The sequence below is a fragment of the Quercus lobata genome, chromosome 5 (genome assembly GCF_001633185.2).
Source record: "Quercus lobata isolate SW786 chromosome 5, ValleyOak3.0 Primary Assembly, whole genome shotgun sequence".
Lineage (NCBI taxonomy): Eukaryota > Viridiplantae > Streptophyta > Magnoliopsida > Fagales > Fagaceae > Quercus > Quercus lobata.
Genome location: NC_044908.1, coordinates 31,747,338 through 31,764,793, shown reverse-complemented (window position 1 = coordinate 31,764,793; position 17,456 = coordinate 31,747,338). Strand labels below are relative to the sequence as shown.

Here is a 17,456-nt window from a genome sequence, read left to right as displayed (position 1 = left end):
TCAAACTTATAAAACCAAAATAACAAAAATAAAATTTATATAATGAAAATAACAATTGCCCGAATTAAAAGGTATAATTTTTATTTTTGTCTATAATTATTTATATTAATGTCATATCCTATATAATAAAACTTTAATTTGTTTTTACAGTATAACTTTTTTAGATAGTTGTTTTCACAATATAGCATGAAGTAATTGTAGTTATTTATTTCTATTTGTTATTTTGTATTGATTAATTTTAATAATATTATTAAAATATTTTATTTTTATTTTAAAAATAAAAGCTAGCATATAATATTACTATGCTCCTATTTGGCCATGCTATCATCAATGTCAACAGCCCTTTTTCAAACAATTTTTTTTCCTGCCTTTTCTTTGTTTGCAAGTAAGGAAACAATCAAGGAAGATATAGTCCTATTCAAGAAGAAGAAGAAGATATATAGTCGTCTAATCTTAGCAACAAAAATATACAATTATACCGTCTAAAAAACTTTTTAAAAAAAACGTAAGGTTGAATCTCAATTCTCAAGTCTCAACACTTACCACCCTTTTTATTTTGAGTGGTATATATGCTCTAAAACATGTCGTTTTAGTGGTAACTCTTACAAAGTTTCTAAATGAAGAGGAGATTTGCGCAATATTCAAAACATGTATCAATTTATTTGTGTGTTTGAGTGTACGTAATGTATTTTGTATTATAGATTTTTTTTTCTTTTATTTAATCTTTATATCTAAAATAGGGGCTTGGGGGAAAAATCCTACACCAGTGAGACTCAATTCATATTCATTTTCTATCTTTTGTCTTAGTTAATGTCTTCTTCTATTAATGTGTTTCTATTTAAAGACCAAATATTTTTTTTTAGATTAAAAACTGCTGCCATTAGGTTGCAAGCACTATAAAGATATATGGTTCTGGCCTTAGCCCCTTCTGTGATTGATTTAAGGTATATGCACATTCATTTCCCAGGTTGAATGCACAATTGAGATTGCAGCTAAACAAATTTGACTGAGCAACCTAAAAAGGGATTGGACCTGGATGCACAGATTTTGGCTTGGGTTTTGGCATTAGTGTTTAGGAAAAAATAGTCATACAACTCTGGTAACATGGGCGATCCGTTCTTTTGGTGGGAAGTAAAAGTCCAACAAATTGCTACATTTAGCACTTTGCCCTTTTTGTTTAAAGCACAGAATGCTGTTGCAATGATACATAAGAGAGACTCAAAACTGATTGAGAAATCTATAGCATAGATGCCATTGTTAACAATATCTCAGACTACCAACCAAAAAAAAAAAAAAAACGACTAATAGCAAGCACACGAAAAGACATTTACATAACAGACATGCTTTAGGCCTAAGCAAGATCTTCCACGGAAGGCATCTTTTCATCCAGATGCAGACATGTCAACTGAACATAGGCATAGACGTCAATAAAAATTTAAGCTCCTGAAATATTCTTCTGAATATTTTGATAAGAAAATTCTTTGGAAAATCAAAAGCTTCAATGTTTCTGTGGACTTCGCCTAATATCAAGTGCTTGTTCAAGCAGTTGAATAGGAAGCACCAAAGGAGCTAATTACCGGTGCCTGAGAAATGAGCAATGTAATTAAGAAGCATGTACACATTTGAAGTTCCTATAAAAGTTAAAAGAAAGTAGTACCTTTGCAATAGTTGCAGGATCCACTATGGAGGTATGAACAGCTTGATCTTTAATAGCACGCAGAAGCCATACACCTTCAGCATTTGCAAGTATTTTGATTCCATTTTCACTTGTTGATACAGCAAGCAGTATCCTTTCCTTGTAAAATTGAATGCAAGGAGCAGCCTATATATAGGATATTCAAAGTAAAGATTGTTTAATTATAAGAGCTTCTTCAAATTACTATCAAGAAAAGGGCTTCCATGGCCATTACCAGTTATCCACCCTCTGCAGCAGTAATTGTCAAGAGGTAACCATTGTCCATGTCCCAAAATTTTAATTTGTACGCATATCTAGTAGCCAGGAACCAGTTCTTCATTGTATCAAATGGCACAACCACCACAGACTGCCTCCAAAAACCATGATATACAAGCTTGATAGCTGTCTAACATTCATCCAATTCCACAAGGTATGGTTGTCCTTTACTAGTCTCACATATGAATAGCCTTTGATTCACACAATAAAAGAAAAATGAGCAATCACCCAATCATTGTGAAAAATTTGAAGGAAATAAACAGTTGGATCAGTAGTAATAATTTGCATTTTCCATTTGACAGCTCAGACCGTGAATCCTGCTTCACTGCCACTGTTACTCTCAATAATAATAAACCAAATCCACTCAACAGGAGAGGGGGGAGGGAGGGGGGACCAAGTGGCAACCCTATCCTTAGGGTGTGACAATTAAGTTTCAAATTTCCCATTTTTAGTACCATGAAAATTGCAATATATATTAACCATACGGGCTATTAATGAAAGCAAGGAAAATAAATCAGATGGAAAGAAGAAAGCTTTTTTGACAAAACAAAAGCAATGAAGAAATCTATCGCCTCTTATTAATGCACTGATTAATGCATGAGCCCCCTGCCCCCCCTTTGCAAGCATAGCCTTGGTATAAAATAAGTGCACCAGAATATTTAGGTGAAGCTGCTTAATTATGAATAATAGCCTGAGCCTAAAACTCTGGCTGAGGCATGAGAAATAGGCCTTGGAAGTCTCTAATGAAAAGTGAAAAAAAAAAAAAAAAACTGTCAACTAGCAAAATTGCAAATAAAACGACTGCATACATGAAGGTTTTCCTTATTATGAGGGCACATGGAGTAAGCTGGTGCTTTATGCCCCTCAAAAGTGTACAGCTTATTACCAGCGACAGCATTCCACAACTGCACAGAAATGAACTTTCACAAATGCAGTCCAACATTGTTTTTATACTGAAAGAATATGCCAAGTAAAGTAAACCATAACAGTCTTGTCCTCTCCACAAGTTATGATGCATAGTTTTCTGTTTTGATTTGAAAAGGTGAGATCATTAACCTTACCGAGATGAGCATCAATCTGAGAAAAAAAAAAAAAAAAAATTCCATTGCAAATACACAATTATTAACAAAAGGGGCTAAACAAACCAGTTAGCATCATAGATGGTACTGCAAATCGTCACCACTATCATAGGAATATATCTACACTATGTCTTCCAAATATACAACGCCTAATATGGAAAGTTTTAAATAGGGAGACTGTTAGAACAATGGTCAAATGATTGAATTCACATTTTTCTAATACTTTAAACTTTTGGGACAAATGGTAATTTAATAATTAAAAAACTAATAAATAAATCCCCTTAAAGTAATATACCAAAAACGGCACCACCAGGACTCCACATCACACGGTTTACATATAATCATAATTATTGGCCAACGAAGCCTATCATCTAGTGAAATAGAGATTATTAGCCTCATAAATTTTCCTAGCACATATTCTCCAACTTAAAAAATTATATACTAGTTATGTCAGTTTGTGTAGATATTTGTCAAACCTCCAAGGCCATTGAATAGGCTCGAATGTCCCAAACATTGAAGTTTTGAGAAACAAGCCTCTCCCTCCTACCTACTTCCCAAATTGTGATATCACCAATATTCATTCCAGCTGAATTTGATAGAACATTAAACGTATAATAGAACAGAATTTTAGCTAAAACAACTCAGCAGCAGAAGCAGCAAAAGCTTACCAAGAAGCAAAGTTTGTTTCAACGCATGAAAATTTATGGTGTTGACAACAGAGCCCTGATTCAAGTTGACAATGACAACAGCAAGATATTGGGGGACTCATATGGGATGAGAGTCTATAGAGGCCCCGACCTTCTTGACAAAATGCTTGTGATAATGTGGCATAGACTGTTGATAATGTCAATATTATTGTCATATAAACACACGTCATGGAGTTAGAAAATATTAAAAACAGACTGGAACATTTATTAGAAGTATTCAAGTACTTAGCTTTGGCAAAGCCTAGACAAAATTCTTTGATAAAATAATGAAACCCCTATCCTTAAGTCTTACTATCATGATAAATATGGATCTAACATAGACTAGAAGTATTGGAGGTTTTCAATTATCTTAAATATGCAAGAATACAGGTTTATTGACCAAATTGGAATCTAAACTAGCCTTAACTTAGTAACCTTAATCATTAATTTAGTTATGAAGCATGGATACTTTTCACATATCTTAGTACCTATATTTCACCAATAATATTGGTCAAGTCACCAGGTTTAATTGAAAGCTTGGTCATTAAGAACTGTCACTACTTCTCATAAACAACTAGGCAAATTTTTATAGGGAACTAAACATTCACATTGGTAGGCAAACAATAAGTGGAGCTTGATTTTAACAAAAAGGTCTGGATGATGACAAAATCACTATCATTGTAACCGTAACTTTGGTATATACACTATTTTGAGAAGATTAGCCTATTAAGGTTTATCTTCTTTCTTATAAGATATTGTCTCTATTAAGTCCATTAAAATCAAACATACTTCTAAATTATATTATAGCCAAGAATATAGAAGTAGAACTGGATGAAAAGTTGTGGTGGAGTGGGTGTTTGATCCTTCTCTTGTGAACATTGCTCATTCTGCTCTCATTTCGGATTGCTAGATTTTATGCTTTTTGATGTTCCCCCTTCAGATATTGTTTTTGTTGTATTTTGATTGTATGGGTAGATTCTCTGAGAGGATTTCCCTTGTTTCCTTTTAGTTGTATTAATATAACAGTGTTTATTAGCACCCAAAAACCAAAAAAAAATTAAAAATAAAAAAAATGGTGAAAGTGATTTTGTATCATCAACACATCCATCAAGACCAAAGTCCAGTTTAATATATTAAAAGTCATTGCAACATGTTACCCAAAAAACCATGAGAAAATAGGTTGTAAAGGATTTTAAATGTACAATAAAAGCATTGCAACTATTATGGTTGCAAAGGATTTTAAATGTGAAATAATATATTTTTTATATATCAGTAAACTATATCAGATATGACTACAAAATAATTTAAATAATTAGTTTTTTGTTTTTTGAGAAACATTTAAATAATTAGTTAATTACTACTCATTCTTGTATATGTGTTAATACTTAGAAAAATAATATGTCGACAACATAAATACTTAATACTATACTAATAACATAAATACTTAACTCCACATCATAATCATAAAGGTAAACACAATAAGCAATAGTAAAATTAAATTATTGGATTAGATTTTTGTTTTTTTTTTAAGCAATATTTATAAAGTCCAATTAAGTTCTTAATGTCCGTACTGTTCAATAATGAGTGCCACTAAAAAAAAAAAAAAAAGAAACATATACGATACCAAAAAAAAAAAAATGTAAAGAGGGAGAGTTGGTGACTTACAAAGAGTTCTAATAAAGAGGGCCCAGATTCCTGAAAGCCACTATTTGATGTCTGACTGTCACGGAGAGACCTCACTCACCATCAGAGGGTCGTACTCTCTTAGTCTTAGGGTGTGGTATGTGAGTAGAGCTACCTTCTCCACTACCTCCATTCTCGTTCTCATCATCACGACTTCGCTTCCTTTTGATATCCTCTTCAAAATGATCAACGTCTACATCCTCATTATAAGGAATGACGCTGCTACTACACTCACTCGGACTCATGCTTTGTTTCAGATCTTCCATTTCTTCCTCGTATACCACATGGGCCCCACATTTCTTTATCTCTATCATGTTCTTTACCTCCCTCGAGTCTGGACCCAAGGGTTTGAATTCAATCGCAAGTTGACAGCTGGATCCATCAGCAATTTGAAAAGATTTTTTTGGGAAGGAGTGTTCGAAAAAATTAGGGAGCAAATACATGAACCAACGATGATCCGATTCAGCCGTATCAGACTTTTCCCAAAATCTTACCCATGGTATATACCCTCCTAACTTTCCATTGGCTTTAAAGTAACACGAAAGGTGAAGGTAATAACCATGGGGGCTAGGTGGACGATGCTGGCGGGGTTCAAAAACAGCGCAGAGAGCAATTCCTCTAAATTGTTTAAATAAATATGAAGGCACTTCCAGATTTATTGAAGCCCCCTCACTTTGATGCCTAAACCAGTTCGGAACTTCACTTCCAGGAATAACAACATCAAATCTTTCTTTTAAAGTTGATCCCTGAAACATAAAAATCAACCATGATCTTTAAAGAAAGCTGTGTGAGAGAGAGAGAGAGAGAGAGAGAGAGAGAGAGAGAGAGAGACCTGAAAATGTTCTCTTAGCATTGTAGTGAACAAGTCACAGCGGCCTTGATTTTCAACCAATTGGAAACAATTGAGAAGATATAAAAAAATATCACGTTCTATTTTTAATGGGAGTAACGTTTCCAATGAGGTACATCCATTTGCCCAAACAAATATTTCAGGATCTGATTGAAGCACCGGCAACAATTGAAGACTCTTGCAATTCTCCACCCAAAATTCTTTCAAATTAGAAAGTTGATTAATGCTTTCAGGAAGGCAAACAAAATTATTTCCACTTAGATCTAATTCTTTTAATGAGTACAAACAGCCAATATCACTAGGGATTGCTTGAAGATTGCAGTTCCTTATATTCAATCTAGTTAATGCAGTCAAACCTGATACAGAAGGCAATACCAAGCCCATGAGATCTGGAGTTTTTCTCATTAACAAATTCTTCCATGACCATGATTTAGATGACACCCCATTACATCCTTGGAAAGATAATATTTTGAGGTTTTTTAAGTAACAGATGGAGGAAGGTGGCTCTCTTATAGCAGTTCCACTCACATCTAGTTCCTCTAGGCCTTCTAGATTCCCCAAATTCATTGGCATATTGTCAAGTTTTAAGCAACCAGATAGAGTGAGAGTTTTTAGAGATGTCAAACTACAAATGGCTCCAGGAAGACTTGAAAGATTTTTGCAGTTTGTTAGATCCAATTTGATAAGCCCAGGTAACTGCTCCGTTGATAATGGTAGATCTCTTATACCAGTACCACTCATGTCTAGTTCCTTTAGGCCTTTAAGATTCTCCAAGCTCCCTTGCATTTTGTGAAGTTTTGAGCAACCAGATAGAGTGAGAGTATTTAGAGATGTCAAACTAAAAATAACTCTCGGAAGACTTGAAAGATTTTTGCAATTTGTTAGATCCAATTTGATAAGCCCAGTTAACTGCTCCATTGATAATGGTAGATCTTCTATAGCAGTCTCACCCAAATAAAGTTCTAGCAAATGTGACATATTCCCCACAATTTCTGGAAACTTCTTCAGCTTTGAACAACCTGAAAGAATAAAAATTTGAAGAGATTCCCAGCTAATCTTGCACGGAAGGCTTTTAAGACATTTGCAATTGTTCAAATCCAACAAAATAAGATGTTTGAGATCTCCAAGGGATGTGTGAATCATAGACAATTTTGTGCAACCTTTGAGAATCAGCTTCTCAAGATTTGGGACTCTAGCAAAATCCAAGGTCGTGATCAACTCTCTAGAATCACTGAGGTCAATGATTCTTAGCCACTCTAAACTCTGTTAGCATTGAAAAACAATTAAAAAGAGAAAATTAAACCCTTATGAACGTAATTGATTATTAACCAAAAAAAAAAAAAAAAAACCACGTTTTGCATGAGTGAAAATCTTACCCAAACTCCCTCCCATAGTTGTTTGATGTGGCTATGAGGCATTATGAGTTCAACAAGTTTGTTGGGATGGAAATTTCTTGGCATGACTTTTAAAGGATATCCAGGCCAATTCATAAGACGTAACTCACTTGAAAGAAAACTGAGGCCTTGAGGAAGGTGCACGTTATGAATATTAAGCAATCTTAGGTTTCTCATCTTTGAGAAGGCTTCAAAATTGACTTTAACATTATCCTCTTTATTTGGAGATGAGTTGAGGAAGATGCTTTCAACCTTTTCTGTTCCCTAGTACCCAACAACAAAAAGTAAGCATATTAAAAGTTATTAACAGAGAGAGAGAGAGAGAGACAGAGATTAAAACCCTGCATAATCAACTTACTGCACTATCTATTAGTAAATGAAGGATATCTTCCTTCAACCACAACCTACTGCGTCCACCAGGCTCGTCAGGAGATTCACAACGAACAATTTCCTTACCCAATTCTTGTAGTAAATCATGCATCCACAACGTTCCACCAGAGATGGTTATAAGAGATTTTTCCACGAGAACATCTAGATCAATGTTTGGCTTATAATGCAGGGTTCGTAGTATGTTTGCTACACGATCTTTAGTCATTCCTTTGAAGAAACAAGCAATATCTAAAAATATTTTTTTCTCTGTTCTCCTTAGACCATCATAACTTATTTGGAGCACATTTGAAATTTTACTTTCAGGACATTCTTGTAGTCTACCTAAGAGACTTTCCCATGCATCTAGATTTCTATGAAACAGGAAGGAACCTAAAATTTCGAGAGCTAAAGGAAGGCCTCGAGCATAATATATAACCTTTTGAGATGGCAACTCATAACCTTCTGAGGGATAGTCTTGCTTGAAAGCTTTTAGACTAAAAAGTTTTAGAGCTTCATCATCATTTAATAATGTAGCCTTGTATATTTCCTCTTCAGCAACTTCATGTCTGAGTAATAGATGTTGATCTCTAGTTGTCATAATGATCACACTCCCTTGACCAAACCAACTCCGCTTGCCTACTAATGCTTCTAACTGTATAAGTTGATCCACATCATCAAGAATTACAAGAACCCTTTTACAACAAAATCTATTCATTATCACATAGATTCCCTGTTGAGCATCCAAAATATCAATATTGCTTTCAAACAAGACATCAGAAAGAAGTTGTTTTTGTAAAGTAACTAATCCCCCATTTCCACTTTTTTCTCTAACATTTGCAAGAAAGCTGCTGCCATCAAAATGAGAATGAATTTTGTCATAAAGGACTCGTGCTAGAGTTGTTTTACCAACTCCACCCATTCCCCAAATCCCTATGAAGCGAACATCATTCAACCCCATACCTGAACATAAATCCTCCATTTTCTTAACACGAGATTTTATTCCAACTAGATCCTTGTGTACATACGAGTAGGAAGAATTCAAGTCACCAAGTATTTCTCTGACGATCTCTTTGATGATTGTTGACTCTTGCCTGCCAAAACAATAGAACAATAATTTTCTTGCGTCACAACAAAACAATAGGCTCAGCAAGTGTACAATTTTTAGATTCATTCACCACAGAATAGGGAATTCTATGTTCTAATATGAAAATAGATATAACAAATTTACCAAATAAGTTTTCTACAACATAATAGGACCCCTGGCCTACTGTTTGCCCTGATGTCCTGCACATTTTAACATTTCTATTGAAAACATATATTAGTATGTTTTATATAGTAAACCATTGGTGCCGGGGGGGGGGGGGGGGGGGGGGGCGGTGTGGGAAATGATCACCATTAATTGGAATTCAGCTGTGTTATGGTACCTTACAATTAAAATAAAAGTATACGTATAGTGGTCTTGTCAGGAATGTTGAAAAGTACCTATCTCCTTTTAAATCTGGAATTAACAACCTTTAATAAAACTTCTAATAGCAAAATTTCAATTTTTACATAATTTTTTATTTGTTGTGTCTATTTCTAGATTTCTTCATTACAACATATATATCATATTATATTGTAGCTTCATTATATATCTAATTCATATTTTGGAATTCTTCTGGATTTCATTACTTGAGTTTCTTTTGTCTACAACTAATTAAATTTCTAAGATGATGATGCCAAAAATTTATTTAGAATGTAATAGAAAAATAAAGAAAAGATGCCTGTGTCATCCAAGGAGAACGTAGTATAAATTAATGTTGTGGAAGAGTCACAGAATGACCAGTCGCTTCACTAGTTCTTCCCTTCAAAAATATGGTGCTCAGAGGTAGTAGCCTTTCACTCAGAAATTACAGGAGTCATATAGAGAATGGTGAGGCATTGAGAGCATGTTATATGGCATGAGCTCTGGTCTCAGGATTGGCCATTATTTCTGCAGACTTGTGGCAGTGTAGTATGATGCTGCCAGTATCACAGAAGCAAAAGTATCCATATCTTAGAGATTGATGCCTTAGTTTGCCTTATAGCAAATCAGAGTATCTAGTTGGGATTAGCAGAAATGTTCAGAGGTTCAAATATATCAATCTATATATTTGGTCAGTTGGACTCTTTCAATACTAGAAAATTCAGTTGGACACTTTCAATACTAGCAAAATCAGATATTCTCGCCCTATTCTAGATTGGTAGAAAAATATCTGGTTTTTCAAATGCATAAGCATTCATTTATAGCTTAGTTAATGATGAAATATAGAAAAAAAGAAAAAGATAAACTACTCTGTTTACGCAAGTTTAGTGAGGAAAGAATGGAAAGTGTGCATTTTCTGCAATGTTTTCCATCTAAGTAGAGAACAATTTTATGCCTACAGTTTCACAGGACGTATTTGGAAAAGGAATTTTGAATAGTTGCTCATTGTGCAGACAAATTGGTCTGTGGGAACTTGGAAGCAGAGTTGGTCCTACTCCTCTAGTAGAAGTCTAGGCTGCTAATATCTTATATATATACACACACAATAAAATTGAAGAAGCCAATTTCAAAGCCATAAAGGATGATATAAAATTCGGATTTGCCTTTAGCAAAAATTGTTAAGGGGAGTCGAAAACAGAGGAAAATGAGAGTCCTAGGAATTATGCTAGTTATAGTTGCTACTGCTTAAGCTACTACAGCTTGATCGGTTTGTTTTGATCTATTATTTGTTCAGTTTTTAGCTTACAATTTCTTAAGTTCATTATATACAGGAAAAATTGAACGTGTCCTCTAATTGTCCATTTAAGTAAGCAATTAACGAAAGGGAAAAAAGGAATAAGAAAAAGTCTTATGGCCAAGAGATCAAAGTAACGACGAATAATATTTATTTTCCAAAAGTTTCCGAAAGAAATTCTTACTTATTTCGTGCATCCCATCCAGAGAGATTGGCAACTTGACTCAAAGCAGCTCTCCATGATCGCAACTTCTCTTCGTTCTTGATAAGATCTTCATGTTTAGCAAAGGCCTCTGCAAAACTGCCCGTTTGTTTTCGTACATCAGAGGGATCCACACCATAAAAAACAGGCAACACTGTTAGCCTAGTCTTTTCCTTGCACTCAACCATCTTTACAAGTTCATCTAAGCACCAAGACGAGGACGCATAGTTTCTTGATAGAACAATGATTGCGAACTTCGACTTTTCTATAGCATTCAAGAGCTCCGTGGAAATGGGTTTTCCTCTCTCAAGTCTTTCATTGTCTCTAAAGGTCTTAATTCCTTTTTGATCCAAGGCAGCATATAAATGGTCTGTGAAGTTATTACGGGTGTCCTCACCTCTGAAACTGAGAAAAACATCATACTCCCATGTGGGCAATGAAGAAGAAGCTATTTCAGAGGTTATGGAAGCCATTGGAAACTTACAAAGCTTCGGTGTGTGTGATATCAGCTGTTGCTTTTGGTTAGAGCTATATTATCATTTGCGAGTAGTTCCCTTGTAAAGACTCAAAAAGAAAGAACGAGTAATTTAAAGTCTTCTGCGATTTTTTTTTTTTTTTTTTCCTAATTCCTTTTCGCTTTTTTATAAGTGGTAACTTTCAGGAAACTTCGAGGAAATTTCGTTAAGGGATGCTAAGAAAATATACAACTGTAAAGTGTAACTTTACTTTAGGGAAATTATTATTATTATTTCTTTTTTTTTCTTTTGTTTTTGGGTGTTTGGCTTTAGTTACTAGGAAAGTTCAAGGAAATTTCGTAAAGGATTCCAGGTGTATGGGTTTGTTTAGATACAGTTTATTTTGTTGAAAATTGAAAACTGAAAATTATGTAGTAAAATAATTTTTAAATATATGAATAGTATTGTGAGACCTATTTTTAATATTTTTTTGAATAAAGTAATTGGGGATCTCGTGAACTGTGTGTGAACAATGCATAAACAGTCATGAATAATAAACTTGTCTCTAAAAGCTAAAACCCGTGGATTAAAAAAAAAAAAAAAAACGCAAAACGTGAAACATGTTAAACGTGAATCCAAATGCCACCTATATGTTTTTATTTATTTATTTATGTATTATATATGTTCTTTTAGTTAATTCTTTTAACATATATAACTTAGAGTTAGAGGTGACTTTCTTCTTAACAAGGTTTACATTACTAATCTAATTGAGAGATATATCCAAAGATAATCGAATATGTTTTGAGTTTTTAACATTATATTATACCCTTTTTATCATAATAAAAAAAGGAAAAAAAGTATGGCATTGCTTTGAAATTTATAATAATTCTTCTCACAACTCTAATACATAAAGTGTGATTATAAATGGTAAAAAAAAAAAATTGTGAGTCCACCTAAAAGTGAGTGAGTACTAACCACAATCATATATGCCATCCAACTATGTAAAAATATGTGATAGTAAAAGAATTGTTTTTAAAATTTGAATAATACATTTATTTGTATTTTCATTTTTGCTTAATAAATTCAATCATTATAATAATGGGCAGGGGATTTAACTTTATACAGAAATACCATAAAATATTAAACAAGATTTAAGACGGTTGAGTTTTAATTTTTGGTTTTTAGTTTGGAAAAAGTTAAGGAATACTTAATAGCATTGATTTATTAAATATATTTAGAAATTTTTATAAAAAAAAAGATATAAATTAAAAAAAATTATAAATTTTTATATTTGTCATAAAAATGACATCATAACTTTTTAAAATAATTTAATAATAAATATCTTGAAGACTCTGTTATCCAGACTATTTTACACTTTAATTATTATTATTATGTTTCCACGAGCAATGGAGTGACCAGTCAAAAATACCTTAACAACATTATTCAAACTCATTTACTAAATACGTTTCTTTTGGCAATCCAGTTAAAAAAAAAAAAAAAAAAAAAAACTGTCATAACTACCGTTTGATTGCATCATTAAGTAGTAGAATATAAAATATTATACAACTGTAAAGTGTAAACACAAGATGCCTTTCTTTTTCCACTTCGGCCACCCACTGTCCCACACTCTCAAAAGAAAAGAAGAAAGGTGCTAAAGTGTTCTATTGAAAAAGAAAAGTATGAAGACATGAAATTCTTTATTTTCATGTGAAGATAGAGACGTTTCTTTGGCCCATCAAGTCAACAAATCTGCCATAACTACTGTTTGAGACACCATTAAGTAGTAGAATAGAGTAGACATGTTTTTTTTTTTTAAATGTTTGACTGAATGACAAGACCGGACAACATTAAATGAGCTTACCTATTATTTTTATTTTTATTTTTCGAGAAGAAGCTTGCCTATTTTTTTTTTTTTTTGAGAAACGAAGCTTGCCTATTATTGATTCTTCTACTTTATAAAATGAGAAATAATCCAAAGTTGTATTCACTCAAAAGCATACTCTTTGTACAAAATTTATAAAGTTATCCTCAGAGTTTCCTTAAAATAGGTATTGAATAATTGATTGATTGATATACCCAAAGAAAAAAAAAAAAAAAAAGAAGAAGAAGAAGAAAGAGACGCTTAGTTCCATTGCCACTGAGTCACAAGATGAGCTTGCCGGCCACTTAGTAGAGCTCTTAGGATTTGAATCCGGTTTAATAGGCTAATAGATATTGGACATGCAATTATCCCTTGATTGGTGTGAGATATAAAAGTTAAGATAGTAAAAGAAAAGAAAAAAATTTAACCTTTTATTTTTTTTTTAATTATCTTTTTAACCTTTTACTTTTTTTATCATTTAACTTTTACATTTCACATCACAAGATAATTGTATGGTACAATAGTTCTAATTAGGGTTATTACACTGACCTAAGGCTAAAAATTCAAGCTCCTAAGCCTATTGAGGGTCTTTGTTTATTTTTCTTTCTTTTTAAATGGAATTTGAGTCATAGGCTTTCTATCTTATCCAACAAGCTAATAATTCTTTTCATTTTATGAGGGTTCTTCAATTGATCGTTCTTTTTTCAAAGTGTGAAAAACTGGTGATAATCGCAAAATACAAATATGATTTTGATCTTGTTTCTTTCTTTTGTGGAACTATTCAATAATATATTCCTTCATACCCAAAGGTCCCATATTTAAGAGCTTTCCATTTTCCATGAATTTTCTATCATGCCCTTTTAGACCCCCTTTTTTTTTCATTGCTAACAATAATTTCATTTTGTTTTTAATAACATGAACAATTTCACAAAAGTACAAGGAGTAGCATTAATAAACAATATTTATGTCTAAGGAAAAAAAAATCATTATCCAATTAATTAGTAAGAAGAAATTTCCTTAGATAGTCATACGATTTTTTAAGGGGTAATTGCAATAAACCCACTTATGATTTGACCTAAAATCACTTTACCTACCAGTGGTTTAAAAAATGTCACTTTGCCCACTTGAAGTTTGTTCCGATTGTCTCCCATAACCCATCTGATGAGAATGCAAAATGTCATATTTTTCTCCCTTAATGTTTAGTTTTTTATACTTATTTGGTGCCTAAATGTACTCATTATCCTTACGTTTTGATTTAGGATGCAAATGGAGGTATTAAGTGCAAAACGAAGTTAATTGGGCGATTCTAGACAATTTCGACATTGTTTCATAATCTGGGCATAACTCTCTCATCTGAGCTCCGATTGAGATGATTCAAAATGCTATGGAATGCCAAGAAAAAGCACTACAACTTTCATGTTTTGAGTTTTGAGAGATACTAGCTGCATCGAGGTCGAAATAGGGCTTGAAGTTGCTACACCTGCACCGCTGACGTTCTTGAACATTCCTTAGCCTACAATTCTAATACGCATATCTGATGTGATTTATTTTCAAAAGTTTCCAGATCTGGTGCACGAAAATTCCAGCTGAAAACACCAATTTCCTAGTTATATTAGGACTTTATTTTATTTATAAGATTTTCCTTAATTAGTCAAATTTGGATATTATTATTTAGAATATTTTTAGGAGATTTTGTAGGTTTCTGAAAAGGGGAATTAACATGTAAAAGGGGGAGGAAAAATCAAACTTCAAACACATCTCTCTCTCCCCTCTTCTCTAATTTGTCCTTCGAGTTTTCATCATGGTCTTGCTTGGCTAAACTTTTATACTTGGTCGAAGGAAATGGAAGCCTTGGAATTAATAAAACTGTGAGATCTTATTTGTATATATATATTTTTTTATTGTTCAATTTATGCTTTGAATATCAGATATTCTTTTATGCCTATTTTCATGATTGTCTTGTTTAATTACTAGGAGGCCTACTAGTTTATTATTCGTTGCAATCTACTGCTAGGTTAGATATTAAATCTGTAATTGTTTGATCCCTCTAATTTGTGAAGCAACCAAGATTTAATGATTTGTTGCGTCAGAAATTATTAGATCTTAGGAAGAACGCTCGACTAAATTAAATGCAACCGCTTGTGCTTGTGTTGTTTAGTTTCATTGATCTTTCTAATTCTTAAGGCTGCTACTAGATTAAACCTTTAATGCTTGTCTTGGGTTATTTAGTAGTTAGGGTTAATTAGATTGCTTGTTTTCTAATTAACTGTGACTAAGAAGAGATAAGAAAATAGTTCCAACAGTGAATATTCAAAATGTGAATTGATATATATTTACATTGATAATCAGTCGCAAAATTCCGATGGTGGATGTTGACTTAGACCAAGGTTTGTTCTTTTGATTGATTTTGATACTTTAATTTGAATTGTTCCTTAGTTGTTTTTCTTAAAATTGTTTTCATTATACTCAAACCCCCCATCCTTGTTCACATAACATAAAACTAGGCTAGATACTCTCCGTGGGAACAATCTTTACTCGCACTACATGTATTTTTAGGAGTATAGGTTTTTTTTTTTTTTGTTGCCTATGACAACACACCACCACCTCTGTTAAAAATGGGGGCAGATATGTATCTTTGCTTTAATTTTATATCTCTCTCCTCACAAAACAAAACAAAATGCCAATGAGGGCTTGGCTCAGCTGAGTATGGTTCGTTCGCTCTGCCTAACATGCTCAGGTTCAATTCCCGCTACCAGTAGGAGTCCGTTGGTAGGCATCATATCCCTAAGCGCGTGTGCTCTGCCTGGGGGTCTAATATAATCATAAACACCCCCTTTTTTTTTCTCCAAAAAAAAAAAAAAAACAAAACAAAACATAGAAAAACTAGGAGAACAAGATAAAAAATGCTATTTGTAAAAAATTTAGATACTGTGTCCAATAACTCCAATAAATCACAAAATGTCTTGTAACATACTCAGAGCATTCCGCCAACAAAAGAGGTATTTCTTTCTCAAATTCTCGTCTTAGACACGGTCTCCACCTCCACTTCAATCAATATTACCACCATTGCACATATTGCAACAATGGTAGGTGATAAGCTCTCTATAAGAATTATGTCACATGGCGTGACCAAATTCAGCCGAGCATCCAAATGCTCAATCGCAAAACAGAAGCTTTTTGACAACCAAAGCTGTCTTGACCACTCAAGAAGGAAAAGAGGAAGTCAACCCTGCCTACATGACTTTAAACAAGAAGATAGACTCATAAAGAGTCTAATATGTGCCGCACTGACCCCAAAAGTGAGAACTAGGAAGTGTCATTATTGACCTCGACACAACACTAGAAGTATGGAAATGTCTTTAGGATCGCTATGCAAACTCCTCAAACTAAAGAGCACGAGATTTGCAATGAAGACTGCAAGAAATCTCTCTGCTCTTTCTTAGACCCCCAGTTTGGTCTTGGTTGTGGGTTTGTGCAGGTTAGTGGAACAAAACAAGTGACTGAACCAAAGCAAAACCCACTACCAAAACCCCAAATCTTTGCTTTAAAATTTTGAACACAAATTTAACAAAAAACACGCTATCAAAGTCACTGCCCTTTATACCTAAAACCTAAATTTCTTCGTGACTTATAATAAACAGCATCACAAATCTAGAAAAGAATTACTAGGAAATAAGCCGTTGAAGTCTCCTTGTCCCTGGAAAGCCAAGATCTAGATGATTTTTGAATGGGAAAATTTTCAACAAAGAAATGAATAATATCCCCATCATAGACTACATTCAAAACTGCTTCAAAAAGAAAAAATTACCAAAACTCATTTGTTCACAAAGCTCAGTATCTCCAAAACAATGCAATCTCTTAATTTTCATTATTATCCACTTCAAAATTCAGTTAACATAGAAAATTCGACAAGAGAGAGGGCTGGGTTCTTGTGCCATTATGAAGTTTGAAATGCTAAAACATTTCATGAAAACTTTTTGATCTTGTTTTCCTTTATTTTGTATGTTTTGTTTTGTTTTGTTTTGGGAGGAGAAAGAATAAATTAGAATAAAAATACATATTTGCCCCTATTTTTAACAAAAGTGGATTACATGAGACAAATGAAGCAAACCTCGTGTAGGCAAAGTGACATTACATTTTTTAAATCACAGGCAAGTAAAGTGATTTCGAGTCAAATCACAGGTGAGT

The 17,456-nt window shown here is 33.3% G+C and overlaps 1 protein-coding gene across 3 annotated transcripts; it reads right to left on the bottom strand.

The window, feature by feature from the left end:
* Positions 1–1,138: 1,138 nt before the first annotated feature.
* On the bottom strand, positions 1,139–11,544 carry LOC115991623 (TMV resistance protein N-like). 3 transcript variants are annotated; one of them, XM_031115442.1, is made up of 10 exons: positions 10,935–11,544; positions 8,002–9,103; positions 7,626–7,907; positions 6,232–7,512; positions 5,382–6,145; positions 3,699–3,864; positions 2,761–2,856; positions 1,911–2,142; positions 1,658–1,822; positions 1,139–1,583 (listed from the first exon to the last, which is right to left on the bottom strand). In XM_031115442.1, the coding sequence occupies exons 1-5, from the start codon at positions 11,423–11,425 to the stop codon at positions 5,453–5,455; spliced, it is 3,849 nt and encodes a 1,282-aa protein (XP_030971302.1). In that variant the 5' UTR covers positions 11,426–11,544; the 3' UTR covers positions 1,139–1,583; positions 1,658–1,822; positions 1,911–2,142; positions 2,761–2,856; positions 3,699–3,864; positions 5,382–5,452. The 3 variants fall into 3 exon arrangements, with proteins under 3 accessions (XP_030971302.1, XP_030971304.1, XP_030971303.1); XM_031115444.1 differs by lacking the exon at positions 10,935–11,544 and having other exon boundaries at positions 8,002–8,857; positions 8,973–9,053; XM_031115443.1 differs by lacking the exon at positions 2,761–2,856.
* Positions 11,545–17,456: the final 5,912 nt, after the last annotated feature.